At 37.4% G+C, this 21348-nt stretch overlaps 2 protein-coding genes across 4 annotated transcripts in view; both read right to left on the minus strand.

Moving 5' to 3' along the window:
- Nucleotides 1-21348, minus strand: part of si:ch211-185a18.2 — a 297371-nt gene that overhangs the window by 242733 nt on the left and 33290 nt on the right. The window lies entirely within an intron of this gene.
- On the minus strand, nt 13242-15991 carry irf2bpl (interferon regulatory factor 2 binding protein-like). The gene has a single exon (NM_212687.2). It carries the CDS (start codon nt 15959-15961, stop codon nt 13976-13978), a length of 1986 nt encoding a protein of 661 aa, NP_997852.2. The 5' UTR covers nt 15962-15991; the 3' UTR covers nt 13242-13975.

The raw sequence follows: 21348 nt of genomic DNA on the forward strand, positions 1-21348 counted from the left end.
AACTACGCGGTTGTTTTCAGCGACAGGTTTAGGCCCCTGTTTGAACTCGTCTTTCTCCAACCAGGAATATGCAAACTTATGTTTTCCCATGTTGTCATCTGTTTCGCTCTATGGTTTCTCTACGTGTGGAGAGCATAACATCACCATCCCGTGTCCCGTGTCCCGTGGAGGAGCTTGCCCAGACACACCCCAGCCCGAACCAATAGTGTAGATCGAGCACGCTGTTGTTAATATTAGGAGGAGTCAAACACTTTGGACAACGCTCGAACAAAATTTAAGACCTTATAAAAACACAATTAAGACTTTTAAATATACAAATATACACTGGCGCCCCACCAGTACTGATATACAGCCATAGCACACTGCTTCTAATGTGATATTGCGTTCATACAAGATTTCGACGGCACAATCTTGTACATAAAAAAGAAAATCAAACACAGAGAGTCTAAAACCCTTTTGTATTAGGAACTACTTTCTTCCGCCATTCATTCACATCTGTAGCTGACATCAGAACAGCAGAAGCCATTACTAATTCAATTTAAATGATTTTCTATAGCGTAATTTAAAGCAGCGCTTCTGGTGTGTGACCCCCTTAAGGTGATGACAAAATAGCAAATTTGGTTCACATTTTAAGATTATAAGGCTGAACGTGACATGAAACGCCATCTGTCTACAGAGATTTCTCACCAGACTGCTGTTGTGTTCGCGATAAGGAGGGACAAGGCTGAATCCAGCTTCTTATTCACAGCTTCTTATTGACTCTATATAGTCCACCTTAAAAACCAAGAGGCTTCCGTTTTTCAGCTTTTTAATTCGCGCTCAAGAGAACACACTGAGCAAGGGCTTATTGTGTGGTTCTGGCGCCGTCTTGTGGATAGACGACGTAAACAGTTTATGGCCGCCGCCGAGCTCTCAAAAATTGTAAATATTTTAAAGTAGGCACTATTCTAAAAAATAATCTGCATAATTGCAATCTAAACAACTACATTCTCGACTAAAAAAGTCTCAAAAGTATATTTAGTTGTCTAACAGCAGTAATATTTGTCAAACTGTAAAATTTGTTAGACTGTGTCTGCTTGTTGCTGGCTGTATGTGGGCGGAGTAATACACAAAGGGTGAAGAGGCCATACGGATGCTGATATTACTTAAATATATCACGGCTATCAGCCAATCAGATCCGAGATCCAGACAGAACTTTTGTATAAATATATATATATATATATATGTGTGTGTGTGTGTGTGTGTGTGTGTGTGTGTGTGTGTGTGTGTATGTGTGTGTGTATATAGTATGGATAATTTTTACTAGTATATTAAAATGTGATCTATATTGTCCATTCCTAGTAAGAAAGCAAACAAGCAAGTAACTAACTAACTAGCTAACTAAATAAGTTACAGTTATAAATACATAAATACATTACATTAATAATGTCTGTGATGTTCTTATATGGTAAGAAAAGTCTTGATTAATGAAATTGAATGATAATTAAAAAAAATACACAGCTCTCTATAATCCTCACACACAAAAAACAAAGAATAATATGCACAAACAATAATTAATCCGCAATATTAAATCAATTTCACAACTTATTACCAAGTGATGGCATTAATTTTAAAGCAGGAATCTTAAAACCCACTCCAATAATCTTTATTTACAGCTCAAAAAGAACAATAATAATTTTACAGCACACTGAACTGATCATGTTATGCTCAAACCAAACAGAAAAGGTCAAAGTCAACTCGATCCAAGGCTAGTATTTACCGTAGAACAAATATCATCATGCTCACAAAATCACTAGCAACAAATGAGCTGCTTTCATACAGTACCACGCATGACTTATTGATTCCAGAAAAGGCTAAAGCTATCTGGTAAACAGAGGATGTGTTTGTTGACGTGATTGTAACAAACAGCTCAGGAGGGACATGGTTGATCAATCTTACTCATTTCCTAATGAAAGCAGATGATACCGCTCTGAGTGGGATGATGTGCCGGGGTTTGTTTTTTCTACACAGAGAAACACCTGATTACATCCAATCAGGAGCTCTGGAGTAATACTTCAAACACAGAGTGATGGGAAAAAAGCAACAGTGCAAGTTAAAGACCTCCCAGTCAAGTAAATGACATCACCTTTGAAGGACTCTTCAATTAGACCCTTCAGTGGGCAAAACCGCTACTGTTGTCCCATCACACAGCTGCATCTGAGGCACAGGACAACCTTTGGTTTCACCACAAGGTCACTAGGAAGGTTTTCATTACATGGGGAGTTTCGCTGCTATTAATACTGATGGGTTTTGGCCCGGTGAGATCATCTGTGTTTGTTGGTGCGCGATCTGATCAAGCGGCAGACGGATACTGATGCAGACACAGAATCCTGATCCCTTAACAGCTCTGTGAAAGCATGTGCCTTCAGATTTAGGACAGGACAAGGTTGAACGGCGGGCGAACGAAAGTATGTCTCGGATTGTTGGGATTTCATTGCATCATTTGAACAATATATAAATGTGCGAGTGATGATATGTGACTCATGTTTATAGTGATAATGTTTTTGTAGGTGGACAACACATCTTTTAAGTCATTAGTTATATACGAAATGAAAAAGAGATCTCCCGATCTCAGGACTTGAATATATATATATATATATATATATATATATATATATATATATATATATATATATATATATATATATATATACATACATATGTGTGTGTGTGCGCGCATATATATATATATATATATATATATATATATATATATATATATATATATATATATATATATATATATATATATATATATTATTTATATTATTATATTATATTTATATTATTATATTATATTTATTATATTTAATTATATTTATATATATATATATATTTATTTATATTTATATATATATATATATATTTTTTTTTAATATATATATATATATATATATATATAGGTATATATAAATAAACAGTACAGTATATACAAATAAACAAACACACACACACACACAAACATATATATATATATTTTTTTTTTTTTACTTTAAGGAAATTTCTAAAATTTAATATCCATTATTTTACAGTAAACTTCTATAATTTAACGGCCGATATTTACTTTTTTCTCGGCACCACAGCTGCCAGAAATAAACAGTAAAATTACAGATTTTTTTTTACAGTGTGTATATATATATATATATATATATATATATATATATATATATATATATATATATATATATATATATATATATATATATATTATTGTCATTACTTTTTAACACATCTATACACTCTTAAAAGAAACGGTTCTATATAGAACCAAAAATGGTTCTATCAAGCGCTTCATATATGGAACCCCAAAAAGGTTCTAAATAGAACTATTTTAAGGGTTCATTAAATAGAACCACAAATGGTTCTTCGAATTCAAGTATTTAGAACCATTTAAGGGTTCTTTATTTAGGTAGCAGTGCAGCGCTCGTGCCCGCACTGAGTCTGTGTATGCGCAGCAGGCCAGAGTCACGGTGGCAGGCTAGATTGACCATCAGGCCACCGGGAAAGGTCCCGGTTCTCCCTATGGCCAGTCCGTCCGTCCCTGGATATTATTTAAACCTTTTAAAGCCAAACATATTTTAATAATCCATAGATGAAAGATCAGGTGTTATTTATAAAGGACACAAAAATGCAGGCTAAATTTATTGTGAAATATTAAACCTTTAAGTATATATATAATTCACTCTCAAGGCTCTTCACCACCTGTCCACGACAATGATTATTAGTTTTAAATAAATGATTAAATCATAAAAACATGGTACTGCACAGTCTAAATAAATAAACTGGTTATTTTATTTATTTCACAAAATAATTTGTTAAAAATGTTAAATATTAAGTATATATAAAATATAAGTTATATGCTAATGTGCAAACCTGAATGAAAAAAATCACATCATACTGTACAGTGATAAAGTTTTTGACCACAGCATTCATTTCATTAGGTTTTGACTCAAAAAGCTTTGTATATCTGTGTTATAGCTAATAATTATTTTATAATCTTTACTAGATAAGTATGTTATGAATCAAAAACTATGGAACCATTTTAATCAAAAAGGTTCTTTGCACTCTAAGGGTTCTAAATGGAACCATTTTTTGGGTAAAAGGTTCTACTGGCCAAGTATAGAACCCCTAGGTTCTATATAGAACCTCTAGGAACCTTTTTTTTTTTTTTAGAGTGTAGTTATGCAGTGGCACAGAGTTAGACCTCTTACTTGACTTTAAATTAAATTCCAATGCATTTACAACAGAACAATTACTAAATATCCGAACCGAACATGAAGTTTGGCATAAACAAAACATCATTATATTAGACCCGCTGTATTTTAGGCTGTTACCAAAAACACACTTGAACACACTTGAGTAATTTCTGAAAGAGATCATACATAACAAATGCAGGAAAAAAACATAGTCTAATTGATTAGCATAACAAGCAACATAACATAACATAACATAACATAGCAAGCGCTGTACTCTTAACAGCAGGGGAAAAACACTAGAAAATGTACAGCCTCACATGGCGTGCTGCTTTAATAAACAACAGAGCACTCAAAGGTGAATATAATACAGCTCTGAGTACAGTGGATGGTCACCAGATTGAAGAAAGAGAGACTGTTTTTGTGTGTGTGTGTGTGTGTGTGTGTGTGTGTGTGTGTGTGTGTGTGTTTGTGCGCGCGTGTGTGTGTGTGTGTGTGTGTGTGTGTGTGTGAGAGGGGGAAGGGCCCGATGGAAGATGGATGACAGAACAAGCCGCTGACTGAACTCGCTGCACTGTGAAAGCCTAAGAAACCCGAGACCGCTCTGTTAGCAGAGCTCCAGTCTAAAATGGCTGCCAGTCGTGTAAACAACCCAGAGAATGAAAGGGGGCTACATTTCTCCAGTGAGCTGGCCAAGAGCCGCACAGCTCGTGGGTTACAAAATTAACCCTTTCCTTCCAACCAGGCAGCACGTCGGATAAAAACAAAGGAAGGAATGTAGCACTGGTGGTTTGTAGGGCTGCATGATATCAGGGGGGAGGAAATATGACGTTGCGATATTTTGCTTGTCTGCGATATATAGCTATTGAGATTTTAATATAATTTCACAGGATGACTTTATTGGAAAGTATTCATTTTAGTTTGACTGGGGTTATTTTGCAGGTATGTGCAAAGATTTTGAATATAATTTCACAAGACAACTTTATTGATTAAGAAATCAACATTTTAAATTGATTGGGGTTATTTTGTAGGGGAGTTTCTGCGTAAAATATGATAAACAACAAGGACAGATGAATATACAAAGATATAAATGAAATAAACAGTGAATTACGATTTTGAATATAATTTCAAAAGATTACTTTGAGAAAAAAATCTTCATTTTAGATTGATTGTGGTTATTTTGTAGAGGAATATCTGCATAAAATATAATAAACTACAAGGAAAGATGAATGTATAAATGCATAAATGAAATAAACAGTGTTTTATGATTCATTCATTCATTTTTTTTTTGGCTTAGTCCCTTTATTAATCTGGGGACGCCACAGCAGAATGAACCGTCAACTTATCCAGCATATGTTTTACGCAGTGGATGCCCTTCCAGCCGCAACCCTCCACTGGGAAACTCATTCACACACACACACACACACACACACACACACACACACACACACACACACACTCATACACTACGGTCAATTTTAGCTTACACAATTGACCTGTACCACATGTCTTTGGACTTGTGGGAGAAACCGGAGCACCCAGAGGAAACCCTCGCGAACACAGGGAGAACATGCAAACTCCAACTGAACGCCAACTGACCCAGCCGAGGCTCAAACCAGCGACCTTCATGCTTTGAAGTGACCGTGCTATAATTTCACAAGATTACTTTAAACCTTGGGGGAAAAAATCATAATTTTAAATTGATTGAGATTGTTTTGCAGGGGAGTATCTGCAAAAAATATAATAAACTACAAGACGAGATGAATATATGAAAATATAAATGAAATATGGTTTTTGATTTTGAATATAATTTCACAAGACAACTTTATTTTGGGGAAAAACATCATTTTAGATGGATTGTGGTTATTTTGTAGGGGAATATCGGCATAAAATACAATAAACTCCAAGGAAAGATGAACATATGAACATATGAATATGTTTTATGATTTTGAATATAATTTTACAAGATTAGTTTATTCTTAAAAAAAACAAAACAGAAAATCTTCATTTTAGATTGATTGTGGTTATTTTGTAGGGGAGTATCTGCATGAAATACAATAAATTACAAGGACAGATGAAAACTGTGAGAGCCATAATTCGATTAGATATAATTTATTAGTGCTTAAATTCATGTACAGTTTACACGTTGATATGTTGAGTTGTGTTATATTACGATATTGAAAAGTGGAAGAAAGAAGGACGGCACAACATGTTTTTTTTTTTACCAGAGTTTATTGTTATGATGCTTGAGGATTCAGTGAACATCTTTAAATGTAAGAAACCAGAGTCAATTTATTGCCCGACTGATTTTTGAAATTCTGATATACAATTATAAAGATAAATGAAATAAACAGTGTTTTATGATTTTTCTGTCAAATCTAGCGGTATTGAGGTGAAGAAACTCAATAATTTCTATATTTGTATATGTAAAATAACACAGTATAGTCTTCATTATGGCTTACAAATAATTAAATACAAATCATCTTTGTTAAGCTTTAAATGGTACAACTTAAATTTGCTTGAAATGTTACTTAAAATTGTTCACTCTTGTGATTAAACTTTGTGATGACCTCACGAATGAAATGTTCAGAACTGTAGTGGCTGGTAATCCCATCTAGACATTGCAAATGTGACTATTGTAGATTCACACATTGCGATATCAATGCAAAAACGATCAACCCCTACTGGTTTGTGATGTTAAAATAATGTGATGAAGGTCAAAAAATGTGCCATTTCATGCACCGCTGCTATTTAGATGCATAAAACAGAGTCAGACAGCACATGAAAGAGGCGAAAGATACAAAAATTGCACTCCGACAGGTATTCAGCGGGTTCTCAGTTCAACACTTTAGATCAATCAAGTGAAACCATCCTTGAACAATCCAGCCTGCGAGCTTTTCAAGACAGACGGAGTCTCCATGGTGCCCTATAGTCCATTTCCATGTGCTTAGAAACAATTCCCTGCCCCCAAAACTAGCCCCCCGCCCCACTACTCTTCTCCAGCCGGAATCTACAGGAAGCCGAAACAGGCTCTGGCCCTCAAGGAGGGACTGGCCTTGAAATGCAAATTGGAATTCCATCCGAAAATTGATGTCCTTTACAAGCTAATGAAAAACATCTGAAACGCTGCCAAAATGGCCCCCCTTTTTTTTTTTACAACCCACATGCCATTAGTCAAGGGTAGACTGGAGCTACGTCCTGTTTTGAGGCAAACATTCTTATATAAGGAGCTGACGAAAATAGACACAATGTTGATTTAATAACGTATTCACAAAAGTGAGAATCAACCACATGCAAACTTATACCGAGAGATGATAGATTATGCGCTAAATTATATTAACAATAACATGCTATTCTCTAAAGCTTTTTTTTTTTCGCTCGGTGCTAGAAGAGAAAAAAAATAAACTGAAGGAGAGAGTAGGAGTGAAAAGCGGGAGAAAATCAATTCTCCCTCTGCGCCTTTAATATCTGCAGAAAGAGGGGGGAAGCACACGCCCGCTGTAGCCCGCAGCTTATTTGCGAGGCAGGAATGGAATGTCTGAGATTGCATACATTATGTGCCAAAGAGGCCCTGGGCTATGGAAGATAGTGCTGACATCACCGTCTATAAATGGCTGTGCTCGAAGGCACAGTGAATGAAAACAAAATGGGAATAACCCTTTTGCACATAACCACCCCCCCTCCTCCTCCTCCTCCTCCTCTCGGCTGGTGCTAAATAACAAGCACAGGCGCAGAAAGTTAAATGCCATATCTCAGTCAGGGATGCATTGACGCGGTGGGGGGAAATATGCGGCTGAATGGGTACAATAGTTTTGCATATAGCAGTTTAATATGTGAATATATTTGCAGGTTGATTCAGTCGCTGCAGTGCTTTCAAACAATCATTATTGTTCAATAAATGGAAAAAAAACTGCACTTTCATGTAAAATTTACTTGAAAATCAGTATTCAGAGGCTATGCAAGGACGCAAAACGGCCATCAATATTTAATGTCACAATGAAATGCAAGTAATGAAGGATTTTCTCCTTTGTATTGAGATGTACAACTATGAGTCATACACAGATTCACATTATTTTGTTTGTTTTCAGCAATTAATGCCATTAGAGTGAATTTAGAGCAAGAAACCTGTCTGAAAACAATCAACGCTCAAAACATTGCCACATTTCAGTCAGGGATGCACTGACGAGGCGGGGGAAATACACGGTTGAATGGCTACAATAGTTTTGCATATAGCAGTTTAATATTCAACTATATTTGCAGGTTGATTCAATCGCTCCAGTGCTTTTAAACAATCAAATTTGTTTATTAAACGGAAGAAAAACAGAACTTTCAAGTAAAATTTTTGTGTCAATAAAATGCAAGCAGTGAAGGTTTTTATCCTTTATATAGGGATGTGCAACTATACGCCATTCACAGAAACATATTTTCAGCAATTAATGCAACCAATAGAGAGAATTTAGAGCAGGAAACCTGTCTGAAAACAATCATTAACGCTTAAAAAAAAATACTACCATATCTCAGTCAGGGATGCACTGACATGGTGGGGAGGGAAATGCGGCTGAATGGATACAATAGTTTTGCATATAGCAGTTTAATATGCGACAAGTTGATTCAATCACTGAAGTGCTTTCAAACAATTATTATTGGTCAATATATGGAAAAAAAACTGCACTTTCAAGTAAAATTTACTTAAAAAACAGTATGAAGATGCTACGTTGGGACATCAAACAGCTTTTATTTAATGACTCGGTGAAATGTAACTAGTGACGGTTTTTCACCTTTGTAAAGTGATGTACAACGATACGCCATTCATGGATTCACATTATTTTGTTTGCTTTCAGCAATTAATGCAACCAATAGAGTGAATTTAGAGCAGAAAACCTGTCTGAAAACAATCGTCAACGAATAGAAAATACACTAAGAGCTACAGCAAATACAAATAATCAAATTCTAAGAATTTAATACAATTAAGAGAAGGATACAGACAAGCAATCACCAATACAGAACGTCTCAATGACATCTTCTGTTGTAAAAAATAATAATAAAAGAACGTTTGGCAGAAATGCCTTTTTTACACAGCAGATTTGCATTTGGGATTTAATTCCAACAGTAATGTCCAAAAACGCTTTATAATCCTGATCATTATTAAGAAAACAGCACAAGAATAATCACAAAGAAAAACCTATTCCCATTATATAAAGAAAACAAAGCATACGGTAAAACAGGAACATTTCTATAAACACCAGCATTCAGACAGCCAAATGCTGGCACACGCAGGGTTAACGCTGAACCCCTCCGCTCTTTGTGTCCGCACATTCCTGAATAAATGATGTTTTGAACAAGGCTGTTACCATGGGCAACTGTGCACGATGGCACTGCAGCGTAACCTTTGGAGTGGCTGTATTTTTATCCGCTGGAAACTTCTCCCTTGAAGGGAGGGAGGGAGAGAAGTGCGTGTGTGTGTGTGTGTGATGGGGATGAAGGGAATTGGAGGAGGGGAAGAAGCTGCTGGCATCCCTAGCTAGCGAAGGGTGGACAGACTGCAGTGATTTTACTATGCAACCAAACACAAATGTTCCAAAAACAGACGAGCTACCATGTTAAAGGAGCATTTATTCGGAAACGATTGCGTCAGCACTAATAAAATCAGTGCAAATGCATTTTAACAACACAAACATTGTCGAAAAATTGGAACACAAAGGCAGTGACTGGATTTTCAGGGTCTTGCAGTTATTAATATGTTACAAAGAACATATCCGTTTACAACGGCAACTCAGAAACACCTAAACATCTCTGCATTTACAAGGATCATAATTATTCAACTGTAGTGGCTTCTCCACATCTCCGAGTTGTCGGTATCCAATAAAGCATTGCAAGAAAAGGTGCAGAATTTAACACACAAACTCGAGACACCACAGAAGCGTGTGTGTGTAGTAAACAGGAAGTGAGACCCCCGCCTTCTCTAATGGGTGGGGTTGGTGGATCTGTTTATTTTCTTTTTCTTTGTATGTGCGCTGCAACTTGAAACCCAGGTGATTACGGAGGCAGCCAAGGGCACCTCAAAACCAAGTCAGTTTTAGCATGACAATAGAAGCCCACTCCATCCTGAACCAGACACCACACCTTTGATTCCTCACAGACAGAGCAGCAGCGACAATAACACTGCAATGCACCACAAAGCACGACAACTAAACTCTTCACTGGCTTCAGATGGATTATGGGTGGAACACGAAACTGAACTGAAACCGCCTCTCTAATCTATTGTGCTCTCCTATGAAGATGGCTCTCTTTAAAATGTGCTCTGAAATGAATATTTATTCCTTTTGAATATGCAAGAAACCTGTAATTGATGTGGATTCAGTGCTAAATGTGCATCAATATATTTTCAAATACAATCACAAGTACACTTGAATACATTCATATGGTGTTGTAATTAAATACCTGCATGTCAGCAAAAAAGGCAGTGCTATATAGAGGATATATTTGTGTATTGAGTATATTATGCAAATATGTATGTATATATGTATATATAAACACATATACTAATATATATATATATATATATATATATATATATATATATATATATATATATATATATATATACACATATATATATATACATATATATATACATATATATACACACATATATATACATATATATATATATATATATATACACACACATATATATATAGTTGAAGTCAGAATTATTAGCCCCCCTTTCAATTTCCAAGTTAACCAGATTAACATAGTAAAGCCTTTTAAATGTCACTTTAAGCTGTATAGAAGTGTCTTGAAAAATATCTAGTCAAATATTATTCACTGTCATCATGGCAAAGACAAAATAAATCAGTTATTAGAAAAAAGTTATTAAAACTATTATGTTTAGAAATGTGTTGAAAAAAAATCTGCTCTCTGTTCAACAGAAAATGAGGGAAAAAAAATAAACGGGGGCAAATAGTTCTGACTTCAACTGTATACACACACACACACACACACACACACACACACACACACACACACACACACACACACACACACACACACACACAAACACACACACACACACACAAACACACACACACACACACACAATAATTAGTTTTTCTAAGATATATATTGCAATATTACTGTAACTTCATAAGATGATTTAAATAACACTATAAGTAAAGAGTTCACAATTTTACATTGTGACCATTTTGTAGTGTGTATATTATAAAGTACATTAATGATAATAAATTACAAGCATAAATGAATAAAATAACATAAATATACAAATTAAATAGACAGTGCTTTATAGTTGTCTGGATATTGAAACGGTATTGAGATCGAATGAAAAATAACAATGTAAAGAAATGTAAAAAAAAAAATTGTATAGTCTTAATTGCGAAAAAAATACAATTCATCATTGTTCAAACTACGAATTTGATAACTTGTATACAAATAGTTTAAATTAGCTTACAATGTTAAAGTCACATGCCATAAAAATAAATTTTTCACTGTATTACAGTTAAACTTAGTTATTTTAATTGCTATTAAACTATTTCCAGGTATAATCACAACTCAAAATTGCGATAATAATGCCGAAACTATATATTGTGGAGCCCTAACATACATATACAAAAACATAGGTGTAGATATATAAATTGAGACCTTATTATGACTGGCTTTGTAGCAGGGTCACACATACCGATATTTATATATATATATATATATATATATATATATATATATATATATATATATATATATATATATATATATATATATATATATATATATATATATATAAAATACACATACAGAAAAAAGCATCACACATACTTAAACCCTGTTCAGGCTCGTGCCTCGTGCTTAAATGATTCCGATCTACAGGATGTGCACCACAGTCCTTCCACAGAATTCAACTACAGAGCTCTCCCCAGTAAGATAGCTCGGCATGTGCATTGTTCTCTGACCTTAACGTCCCCCCTGTTATTTGGTCTGGACGCTCTTGCATGGCCGGCTGCCATGAATGAATTGTGCCACCTTCTATTTGTCTGTGAAAGAGCATTAGCTTGAGTCATGGCAACAGCCACGCACCAACTGTTTTCCCTCGCTCCCGCAGCCAATGCAATAGTACGACTGACAAGTCACATGACCAACCAGCTGAATTCTAAATGAGGAATACATCCCCAGGGCCATCTCAGGCATGTGCAAGCATTTTCCTTCTCCAGCGTTCCTGCCTGCACCAAAATACTCTGACACACGGAGAGAGAGGGACCAGCTAACAGCTCCTAAATTGAGGCATAACAGATTAAGACACAGTGTGCTAAGAGCAGGGTAATTGTGTGCTATTTTAACGCCTCTTGCATATGCAGTAAAACAGCTTTTATAGTGTGCCATTAACAGAACTTGTTGCTAGGCGAGAAAAAAAAAAAAAACACTGCACCTACTTCATGTGACATCCATCAGTGAGTGCTGAATAGATGCTTCATGCCCTGTGGCTGCATCAAACATTTGACTTTTAGGTCAGTGTAGCAAGACTGCTTCTGTCTGGAGCACAATCAATGACATGAATCCTAATGACACCGACAAAAGCAATGAAAAAGATGCGCTTAATGTGATACTCGAGCCACTGCTTGATTTGATAACAGACAATTGCACTTGAAATATGTTGTTTTTTAAAGTATTATAATAATATGGTTGCTAAAAAAAAATAACAGCATTGCAGAATAAATGAAAGAAGGCCTTTAGTCGATGCAATTAATCTACAAAATAAACAGAAATAGGAATAATAACCTTTTTCATAAAAAGACAACATTTAAAATCTTTATGCTGCCGAGATTACTTCAATTTTACAAATATAACTGTTTAAGCAAGCTTAATAAACCACGTTTGCCGACTATAACAATAAATCTGACAAAGCCATTTTCAAATAAATCGGCGAATTCTGACAAAGCCATTTTAGAATCTGATATCAAAGACATTTCTACCCTGAACAAATTAACACGCAACAAAGAGTTAATATCAATGAATTTATTACAATTTACTCAGCTCCAAGGCACGTTACAAGTCTTCTGTTACTACAGAAATATGTATAAACAAACAGAGCATTTCATTTTTCATTTACAGTATTTTTTGCTCTACTAAAGCGTCCGTGCAACTTTAAAGCAAAAAGAGAGAATGAAAACACGTAATAAAATATATCTGTATTCTCAGACCACGGGATACAAAACAAAAAAAAAGATCATTTTAAGATCATACTATAGAATAAAAAATAAAATAAAAAATAAAAAAAACAAACAGACGGGACCAAGAAACAAAGAATGCCCTCTCTTAGACTCACTTCATTTGTTATACCTACCACAAAAGTGTATTCATTAATAACAATTTCTTTTTTTGCTTGGGATTGTACATGTAGATGTGAAAAATAAGTGTGAAATTGAATAGAAACGTTAACGTAAACTGTAAAAGTGCCGTAAAAAAGGTTTCCACGCACACAGCCTCCTCCTTCGAGGAGGAAAACAAATGTCTCTGTACACTGGACTATTTCTGTAACTTCAATATTCACAACAAGTAGAGTGTGTCTCAAAACCAGGCATGTAGCCTACTTACACAGCATCTCTGGGCATTTAAATGCATCTATAATGCTTCTAAATGTTGTCTAGGTAGGCAGCTTGCTAGGTTTTAAAACAGCCTTTAATATACTCGCTTCACATGTCTGTTTCTGATGTAGGAAGCATATATATTTATATTTAAGGGTCTCTTTCCTTCTTTACCTTAACATCCCCAGCTAAAATGGTTGCTATCTCGCCTTGCATGAAAGCCCAAGGCACGTTTGACCCTACCAGGGGACATTTCTCTCCGCTGGGGCAGTACACCTCTCCTGTTGCCCCCTGCGCTTTAATGCTCTCCCTGGAACACGGGAAACAAAACTTGTGGTTGGGAACTGACGGGCACTGTACGAAGTGTGTGTCTTCTAAACGTTCGTGGCAGATAGTACAACACAAGGGTCCGTTATTGGCCATGGGTGAGTCTGGAATGTTCTGAGGATGCACCTGATCCATGCCCTGATGCGAACCCGATTGGGACGGCGTCCCGGAGAGACCCATCTCCCCATTCCTGGATGCCAAACGGCGCTGTCCGGAGACCGAGGCGGGGGAGACTGGACTGCTACTGTTATGTCGGGTGGATGTGGTGGAGTGCACAGAATTGCTGTCCTTTGGTGAGTGTGCATTACCCAAAGTGTCTGCCACCGACATAAGCGCAGCCATGGGGGATTGTCCGTTCTGGGGGGCTGATTCGGGTGGGGTGGCTCGGCTAGAGTGTACTGACCCCAATGGTGGAGGTCCGCCGTGAGAGGCTGCGAAAGAGCCTGATGCCATGGTCAGTTTAAGTGCCTCGCTCTGACTCGCCATCCACTGCTGTCTCTGCTGCTCGCCCTCCGCTGAGTCCGGTTCTGGGGAGGCTTTGCGTTTACGAACACCCGTTCTTAGCGCACTTCCCGACGCCACAGCCCGAGGCATGTTGACCAGCGCCGAGGGCAGCAGAGGGCAGCTGGCATCAATGTAAGGCTGAGGAAGCATTTCACCCCCGAGCCCCTCCTTAAAGAAACGCACAGACTCTGGGAGTAAATCACCCAGCAGCCTCCAGTCACCAGAGCTATGCTTTTTCTCATATTCCAGGTACTTAAAACCAGAAGAAAGCCCTCTGCCAAAGTCTTTCATGCAGTCCTGGTACATCTGTTTAGCCACACCGGACGCACTGGAAAACACATTCCCAGATCCACTGGGATACTCAATAAAGATTTTCAGCTCATAGTCCATGCCGGGCTTGGAAGTGGCATCGAATGCAAACACTCTACCTAGAAGTGAATGGTCTTTCTTGAACCTCACGTCAAAAGGAGTGCAATTAGAAAGCGTGATCAGTGTGTCTCTCACTATTTTGGGTTTATTCGTCCATTCCTCTGACCTGTTCCTCAAACTTTCACCGAGTTCAGTCAAAGCTTCAGCGTTACGCTGTTTCTCTTTCAGATCTCTCTCTTGGTCCGTGCTGGACACCGAGCCGGGTCGTTTACCTTGTTCAGAGAGCGCGAGCGCGGGTCCGATGCTGGCCGGGGCTGGAGGGGCTCGTCCGGAAAGGCTGTGCTGCGCTATACTCGCCGACGACGGTGGGCCGTTCAGGAGCGTCTGCGGGAGGAGGTTCGGCGGCACGCTCATCTGCCCCGACACCGCCACCAGCCCGTGATTGCGACGCGAGTTCGGGCTCTGTCGGTTAAGCTCGGGGGGTCCGTCGTCTGATTTGGGGAAGCCGTTCGGTCCACCGAGCCCGTTCGGAAGCCTGTGCGCGCCGATGCTGGAATAATCAAAGCGTGATCTTTCGGTGGCGAGCGCGTATCGGTCCAAGCCGGACTGTTGTTGTTGCTGCTGCTGCTGCTGTTGCGATTTAGACGAGCCGTCCACATGGTTCATCTGCACAGACTCCTTGGATGACATGACCGCTTGTGCTTTGACCGCAGGCGGCGGCGCTGGACCCGGGGATCTCCCCTCCTGGAAGCCATGAGCCCGCTTGAGATGGCGCGCGGTCTCGATAACAAACTCGATCCGATCCGCGCCCTCGTAATTCACGCAACCCCTGCACACGGGCTCCGTAAAATCCCAAATCATCGCCCACGGCATGCGCGGCAGGTCGCACAGATAACACGACTGTCTCCTCGACGAGGAGACCTGCGCCGAAGACATGTTGAGCTGCTCCTCTCGGACCCGTTATACGGTTACTAGGAGGCGAATGCGCCTCTTCTGCTGCTCGGAATGCCACCTGGCTGGGCCGGTGACGTCAGCACCACGTTCCGCAGTTCCTTTTTCTGTTACAAATGACAAGCCACTTGTTGCCATGCGAGTGCGCATGCGCTAACCACTCCCTAACAAATCTTCTGAATGGACCGAGAAACGCGCACAGCCAACATGTATGGCAAGCCAACAAAACATTCATTGCGTCACAACATATTATGTATTTCCTTACTTGCACCTTTTATGTAACCAAAAGTCTATACTATATAGATTTATTTAGCATACATTCATTTTATAGTCTACTAGTATTTATTTACTTGTAGTTACTCAGTAGCTGTAACCAATTAACAAATACAATTTGTGTTCAATAGTATCTAGAATTTCTTAACAAGCAGCATTATCAAATAAATAAACACTACATCAAAACCAGGCTTACAACTACAAAAAAAAGTAATTATTGAGATAACCAGATAAATAATTAGAACTTAATTACCGAACTAAAACTTGCCATAATAAATACTAGAATGAACTAAACTAAAGAACTAAAATCATGCAGTGATCATTACTGGATCTAACAAAAATATTTTTCAAAACTAAAAAAAGTTAATGTTCACACAGCTTGCCTTGCATCACTGGCTCCGGTATGCTTTCAGACAAGCGCCAGAGTTGTGGGTGGAAAATCTGAGGTATTCATGTTTCATCCAGAGTCTGTTTGTACTGCTGAAATATTATTGGTGGATATTATGTGGTCCTATTAATAATGTAAGATCATGTTATAAAAATGCTTATACTGCCAAAATCCATGTATGATTTACGGCAATAAAAAAGCATGCTTCCACACATTCTTGGACATATTTGGACATGCTAAAAGACCAGTAGGTATGCATTATAAAATCTATCAGTGTTTACTTTAAATAAGGAAGTTTCAAGCCCTGCCCACAAAAGCTCTGTTCCCATAGTCTATTCTCTGTTTAACAACAACCAGTAGACAATGCAAAAAAAAAAAAAACTTGCCCTGTTATACAACACAAGAGGGTGGAAAAACCAAGAGAAGAAAAAAGAAGTAAGGGAGGTCTGGAGGAGAGGAGAAACGCCATTTATTGCAATCCCTGCATTCTGCTGGCACCGAAAGAAACTGAGCCTTTTTCCAAGCCAAAAAAAACAGTTAAATCTGTGAATGTCCTCTAAAAAATTATATATATATATATATATATATATATATATATATATATATATATATATATATATATATATATATATATATATATATATTACATTAAGAATTAGCAAACCAAAAGTTGGACTTTAAGATGATAATCTAACCACTGCTGATATGGCAGGTAGACCGTTAAAAAAACGGAAACAATTCAGACAGTATTTGTGCTCTGCACTCGTGACTTGGATCGTGTAAATGAGCTCAACGCCTTTCATTTTTGACCCAAATTAACAAGACAAAGAAACAAGTCTTTGTGGGAATTATCTAGCACTGAAGTGAGTGAACTGACCTTAAAGGGATAGTTCACCCAAAAAAAATAAAAATCTACTCACTATTTACTCTGCCTCACTACAATGAACTGAATTATTCTGTTAAACACTAAAGAAGATATTTGGAAAAAAGGTGAAAACCACTGAATTCCATAGGAAAAAATACTATGGAATGGGGCTGCACAGTATTGGGAAAATATGACATTGCGGTATTTTGTTTTTATGCAAAATCTATTGCGATTTGAAAACAATTTCACGACATGGCTTGATAAGCTCAATCTGGAAAGATTAAATTTTTAATTTATATTGCTTAGGGTGATTTTGTAATGGTATGAATCATATATGCGGGCGGCACAGAGGCGCCTCACAGCAAGACTGCCAACTAGGTCAGTTGGCACTTCTGTGAGGAGTTTGCATGTTCTCCCGTGTTCACGTGGGTTTCCACTGAGTGAGTTAGGTAAGCTAAATTATCTGTAGGGTATGTGTGTATGTCCGGTCCTCAGGGTTGGGGGTTGAGCGATGGGCTAACGACCCACCTCATAAAAATGTGATGTTATAAAACACCAATATGGTGCGGCTAAATATCAACTTCGATATAAACAACGCTAGGAGTGAGTAAGTGAATCATGTATAAACAAATAATAAAAATGCAAGCAAAAATAATTACAAAAGAGCAAAGTAAAAAAAAAATAAAATAAACAGTGCTTTATGATTTTCCGGAGAGTCGAACAGTATCCAGAAATGGAAATTGAACAATGAAATGTAGCTAAAATAACACTGTTTTGCTTCACTGTATTAATTCAGTAAATTAACTCCAGTTACTTTTTTGCACCCGAACGCTTAAAATGAAGATAAAATGCCTTATTCTCAACTGTTCTGCTGATCAAATATAATCCCGATTCAACATTTCAGATCCTATCGATGCTGATTTTATGAACACTATCTGACAAAAGTCTTGTCGTTGATTCCAGTTGTAAGAGCAACAAATAATAACTTGATGAATCATCTGTTGAACTGCATCCCAATCATCACAAATACTGCAGAAGATCTATTGGAACCTGCATGGACCCAAGATTCTCAAAGAAATCAGTCAAGTTTGGTGAAGGAAAAATCATGGTTTGGGGTTACATTAAATATAGGGGCATGCGAGAGATCAACATCAAGTTATTTGTGCTGCCCATTCCATTACAAACCACAGGAGAGGGCAAATTCTTCAGCAGGATAGCCCTCATTCTCATACTTCAGCCTCCACCTCAATGTTCCTGAAAGCAAAGATGGTCAAGATGCTCCAGGATTGGCCAGCCCCGTCACCAGACATGAACATTATTGAGCATTTCTGGGGTAAAACTAAGGAGACATTAAAGATGAATCCAAAGAATCTTGATGAACTCTGGGAGTCATGCCAGAATGCTTTCTTTGCCATTTTAGATGAATTTATTAATGAGTGATTTGAGTCATTGCAGAGATGTATGGATGCAGTCCTCCAAGCTCATGGGAATCATATACAATATTAACTCTTTTTTCACTGCACTATGACTTTATATTCTATACTGTACATTATTTATGTTAAGTGACAAGACGTTTGTCTAAGCAAAGTCAGACCTTACTGTCCTAATTTAATAATAAAAAAAATGACATGATCATATTTTATTTTGGTAAAATAAGCGTAATCTAGAGGACTTTGCCTTTTATATAAGCCTGATACCAAATGATCAACTTGAAGTCAAGATATTATTTGTTGTTCCTAAAACTTGAACAGGTGACAAGACTTTGGTCAGGTAGTGTACTGTGCAGCTCTACTATGGAAGTCAATGTACTTGGAACAAGTAAAGGGTGCGTAAATGAATTAGGGCTGCACAATATTGGAAAAAACTAACATTGCAATATTTTAATTAAATACGATACATATTACGATATAAATACAATTTCACCAGCTGACTTGAATAGCTTGTAAAAAATTCATAATTTTAGATCGATTTGGATGATAGGGAAGCATATCCGCATAAAATATAATAGAAAAAATACAACAGATAAAAGATGCAAATAAACAATAATTTATCATTTTCTGGGGAGTCAAACAGTATTCAAAGGGAAAAAATTAAATAATCAAAGTATAATTATATTAACAATAATAATAATAACAATAATAATACTATCGTTTTGAGTAAATAATTATATAATGTTCAATTAATCCTTAAGCTAGAAACGTTTAATTTATTGTGTCCAAATGACCCATGTTTGCTTCAATTTCTTAAAGTCAGGCCTTTAAAACACATGCAAATAGGTCTGGGCTGAAATTATATCCAATCCCAATCAAATTGATGTCAATAATAACGAAAAGCACAGGATTTTTTTTTTACTCTATTGTGATCTAAGAGCCAATCACACCGCAGAAATGTGCAATGGTAATGTAAAAGTGTTTTCGGCCATCAAAAATTTATTGTTAAAAATGTTACGGCATTTAAATGGATCCGCTAATTTTTGTGGCTTCAGTCATTGTTTTGGTACTTTTTTTTATCTGGAAGCATTAGAACTATTATCAAAATATTTATTGTTACCGTTCAATATAGAAAATAATTATCAAGATTGCATTTTTGCCATATCACGCAGCCCTACATGCAAACAATAAACTTTCTCTCATAGGTTCAAATTTGAAATGAGCCCACTACGTTGTTAACTGTAATGTCTGGTCAACTATAATCCCAACTACATTGCAGATGCCTGCGATGTGACTATTGCAGATTCGCACATTCCGATATCGATGCTGAAACGATATACTGTGCAGCCCTAGGATCAGTTTTGGATAAAATATCCCTTTAAAATAAAACCAGCACTACACAAGAACATATAGAGAATATTCCTATTTCATTTTCATTGTCAAATTCATTGCAAAAAAATCATTTAATTTGTATTTTAGGAGCAAAAAATGCAATCCTGTTAAATACTATGCGTTTGCAGTCTGCCTGTAAAGGATATTTCACCCTCCTTTCCTTTCACTGAGAGATGTTTCGCTGTCCCTGTAGTCTTCTCATGAATACAGATCACCCTGAGGCTTGGCGGGCTCTCTCTCTCTCACTCACACACACACACACACATATACAGAGAGAGAAAGAGAGAGAGAGGCACATACATGCATACATGTAGGAGCACACACACTAGCGCACACACACTCCGCATGGAAAGTTTTCCATGTTCATCTTTCCAGCAGCTTATCGCAGGGGTTAACTCTCAGCTTCCGCTAAGTGGCTGGCGGGCTGCCAGAGTGAGGGATTCTGGGAAAAGGCGAGTCCTGCCAAGTACAAACTGCCAACATTAAGCAGGCCTGACAGCCTCTCTCCTCCACCAAACCTGGCAGCCATTCAAAGTGCTCTTTCATTTGAGACGCTGGCGGGCGGCCAGATGCATGCAGATTTACTTTACCTATTCTCAGATGGAGCTGATAGAGACCGCCCCGCAGTTGCCATGGGAACCAGAGGCTGCTCAGAGACTTCCCAGAGCTGCTCGTGTGTGCACATCTTGTGTCGAGCGCTCGCTAACCTGCAGATGTATGACTTTCACTCTTTCTCTCTCACTTGTTTTTGAGAAGAGCCCTTACTGTTACAGAGAACAAAAGAATGGAAGAAATACCACCAAAAACTATATATAAACTGTATGGAAAGGAAAATGAGATCATGTATGTGTGGGTTAGAGTACAATTAGTAATTAATAATTTTTATAAAAGGTCTAATTTCAAAGCAAAAATATTGTGAATTAGAGAAGTTCTCTCACCTCAGAAAATGACAACTGGTTAAAATAATACAGGTTTGTGTTGGTTTTGACTGAAAAATAGGGCTATTCCTCCCAGTGTTGATTTA

Source organism: Danio rerio, chromosome 17 (genome assembly GCF_052040795.2).
Source record: "Danio rerio strain M-AB ecotype USA chromosome 17, GRCz13ab, whole genome shotgun sequence".
NCBI lineage: Eukaryota > Metazoa > Chordata > Actinopteri > Cypriniformes > Danionidae > Danio > Danio rerio.

Bases quoted from the DNA above. Each gene is read 5' to 3' on its own strand.
- irf2bpl (NM_212687.2), bottom strand. From the start codon at position 15,961: ATGTCTTCGGCGCAGGTCTCCTCGTCGAGGAGACAGTCGTGTTATCTG.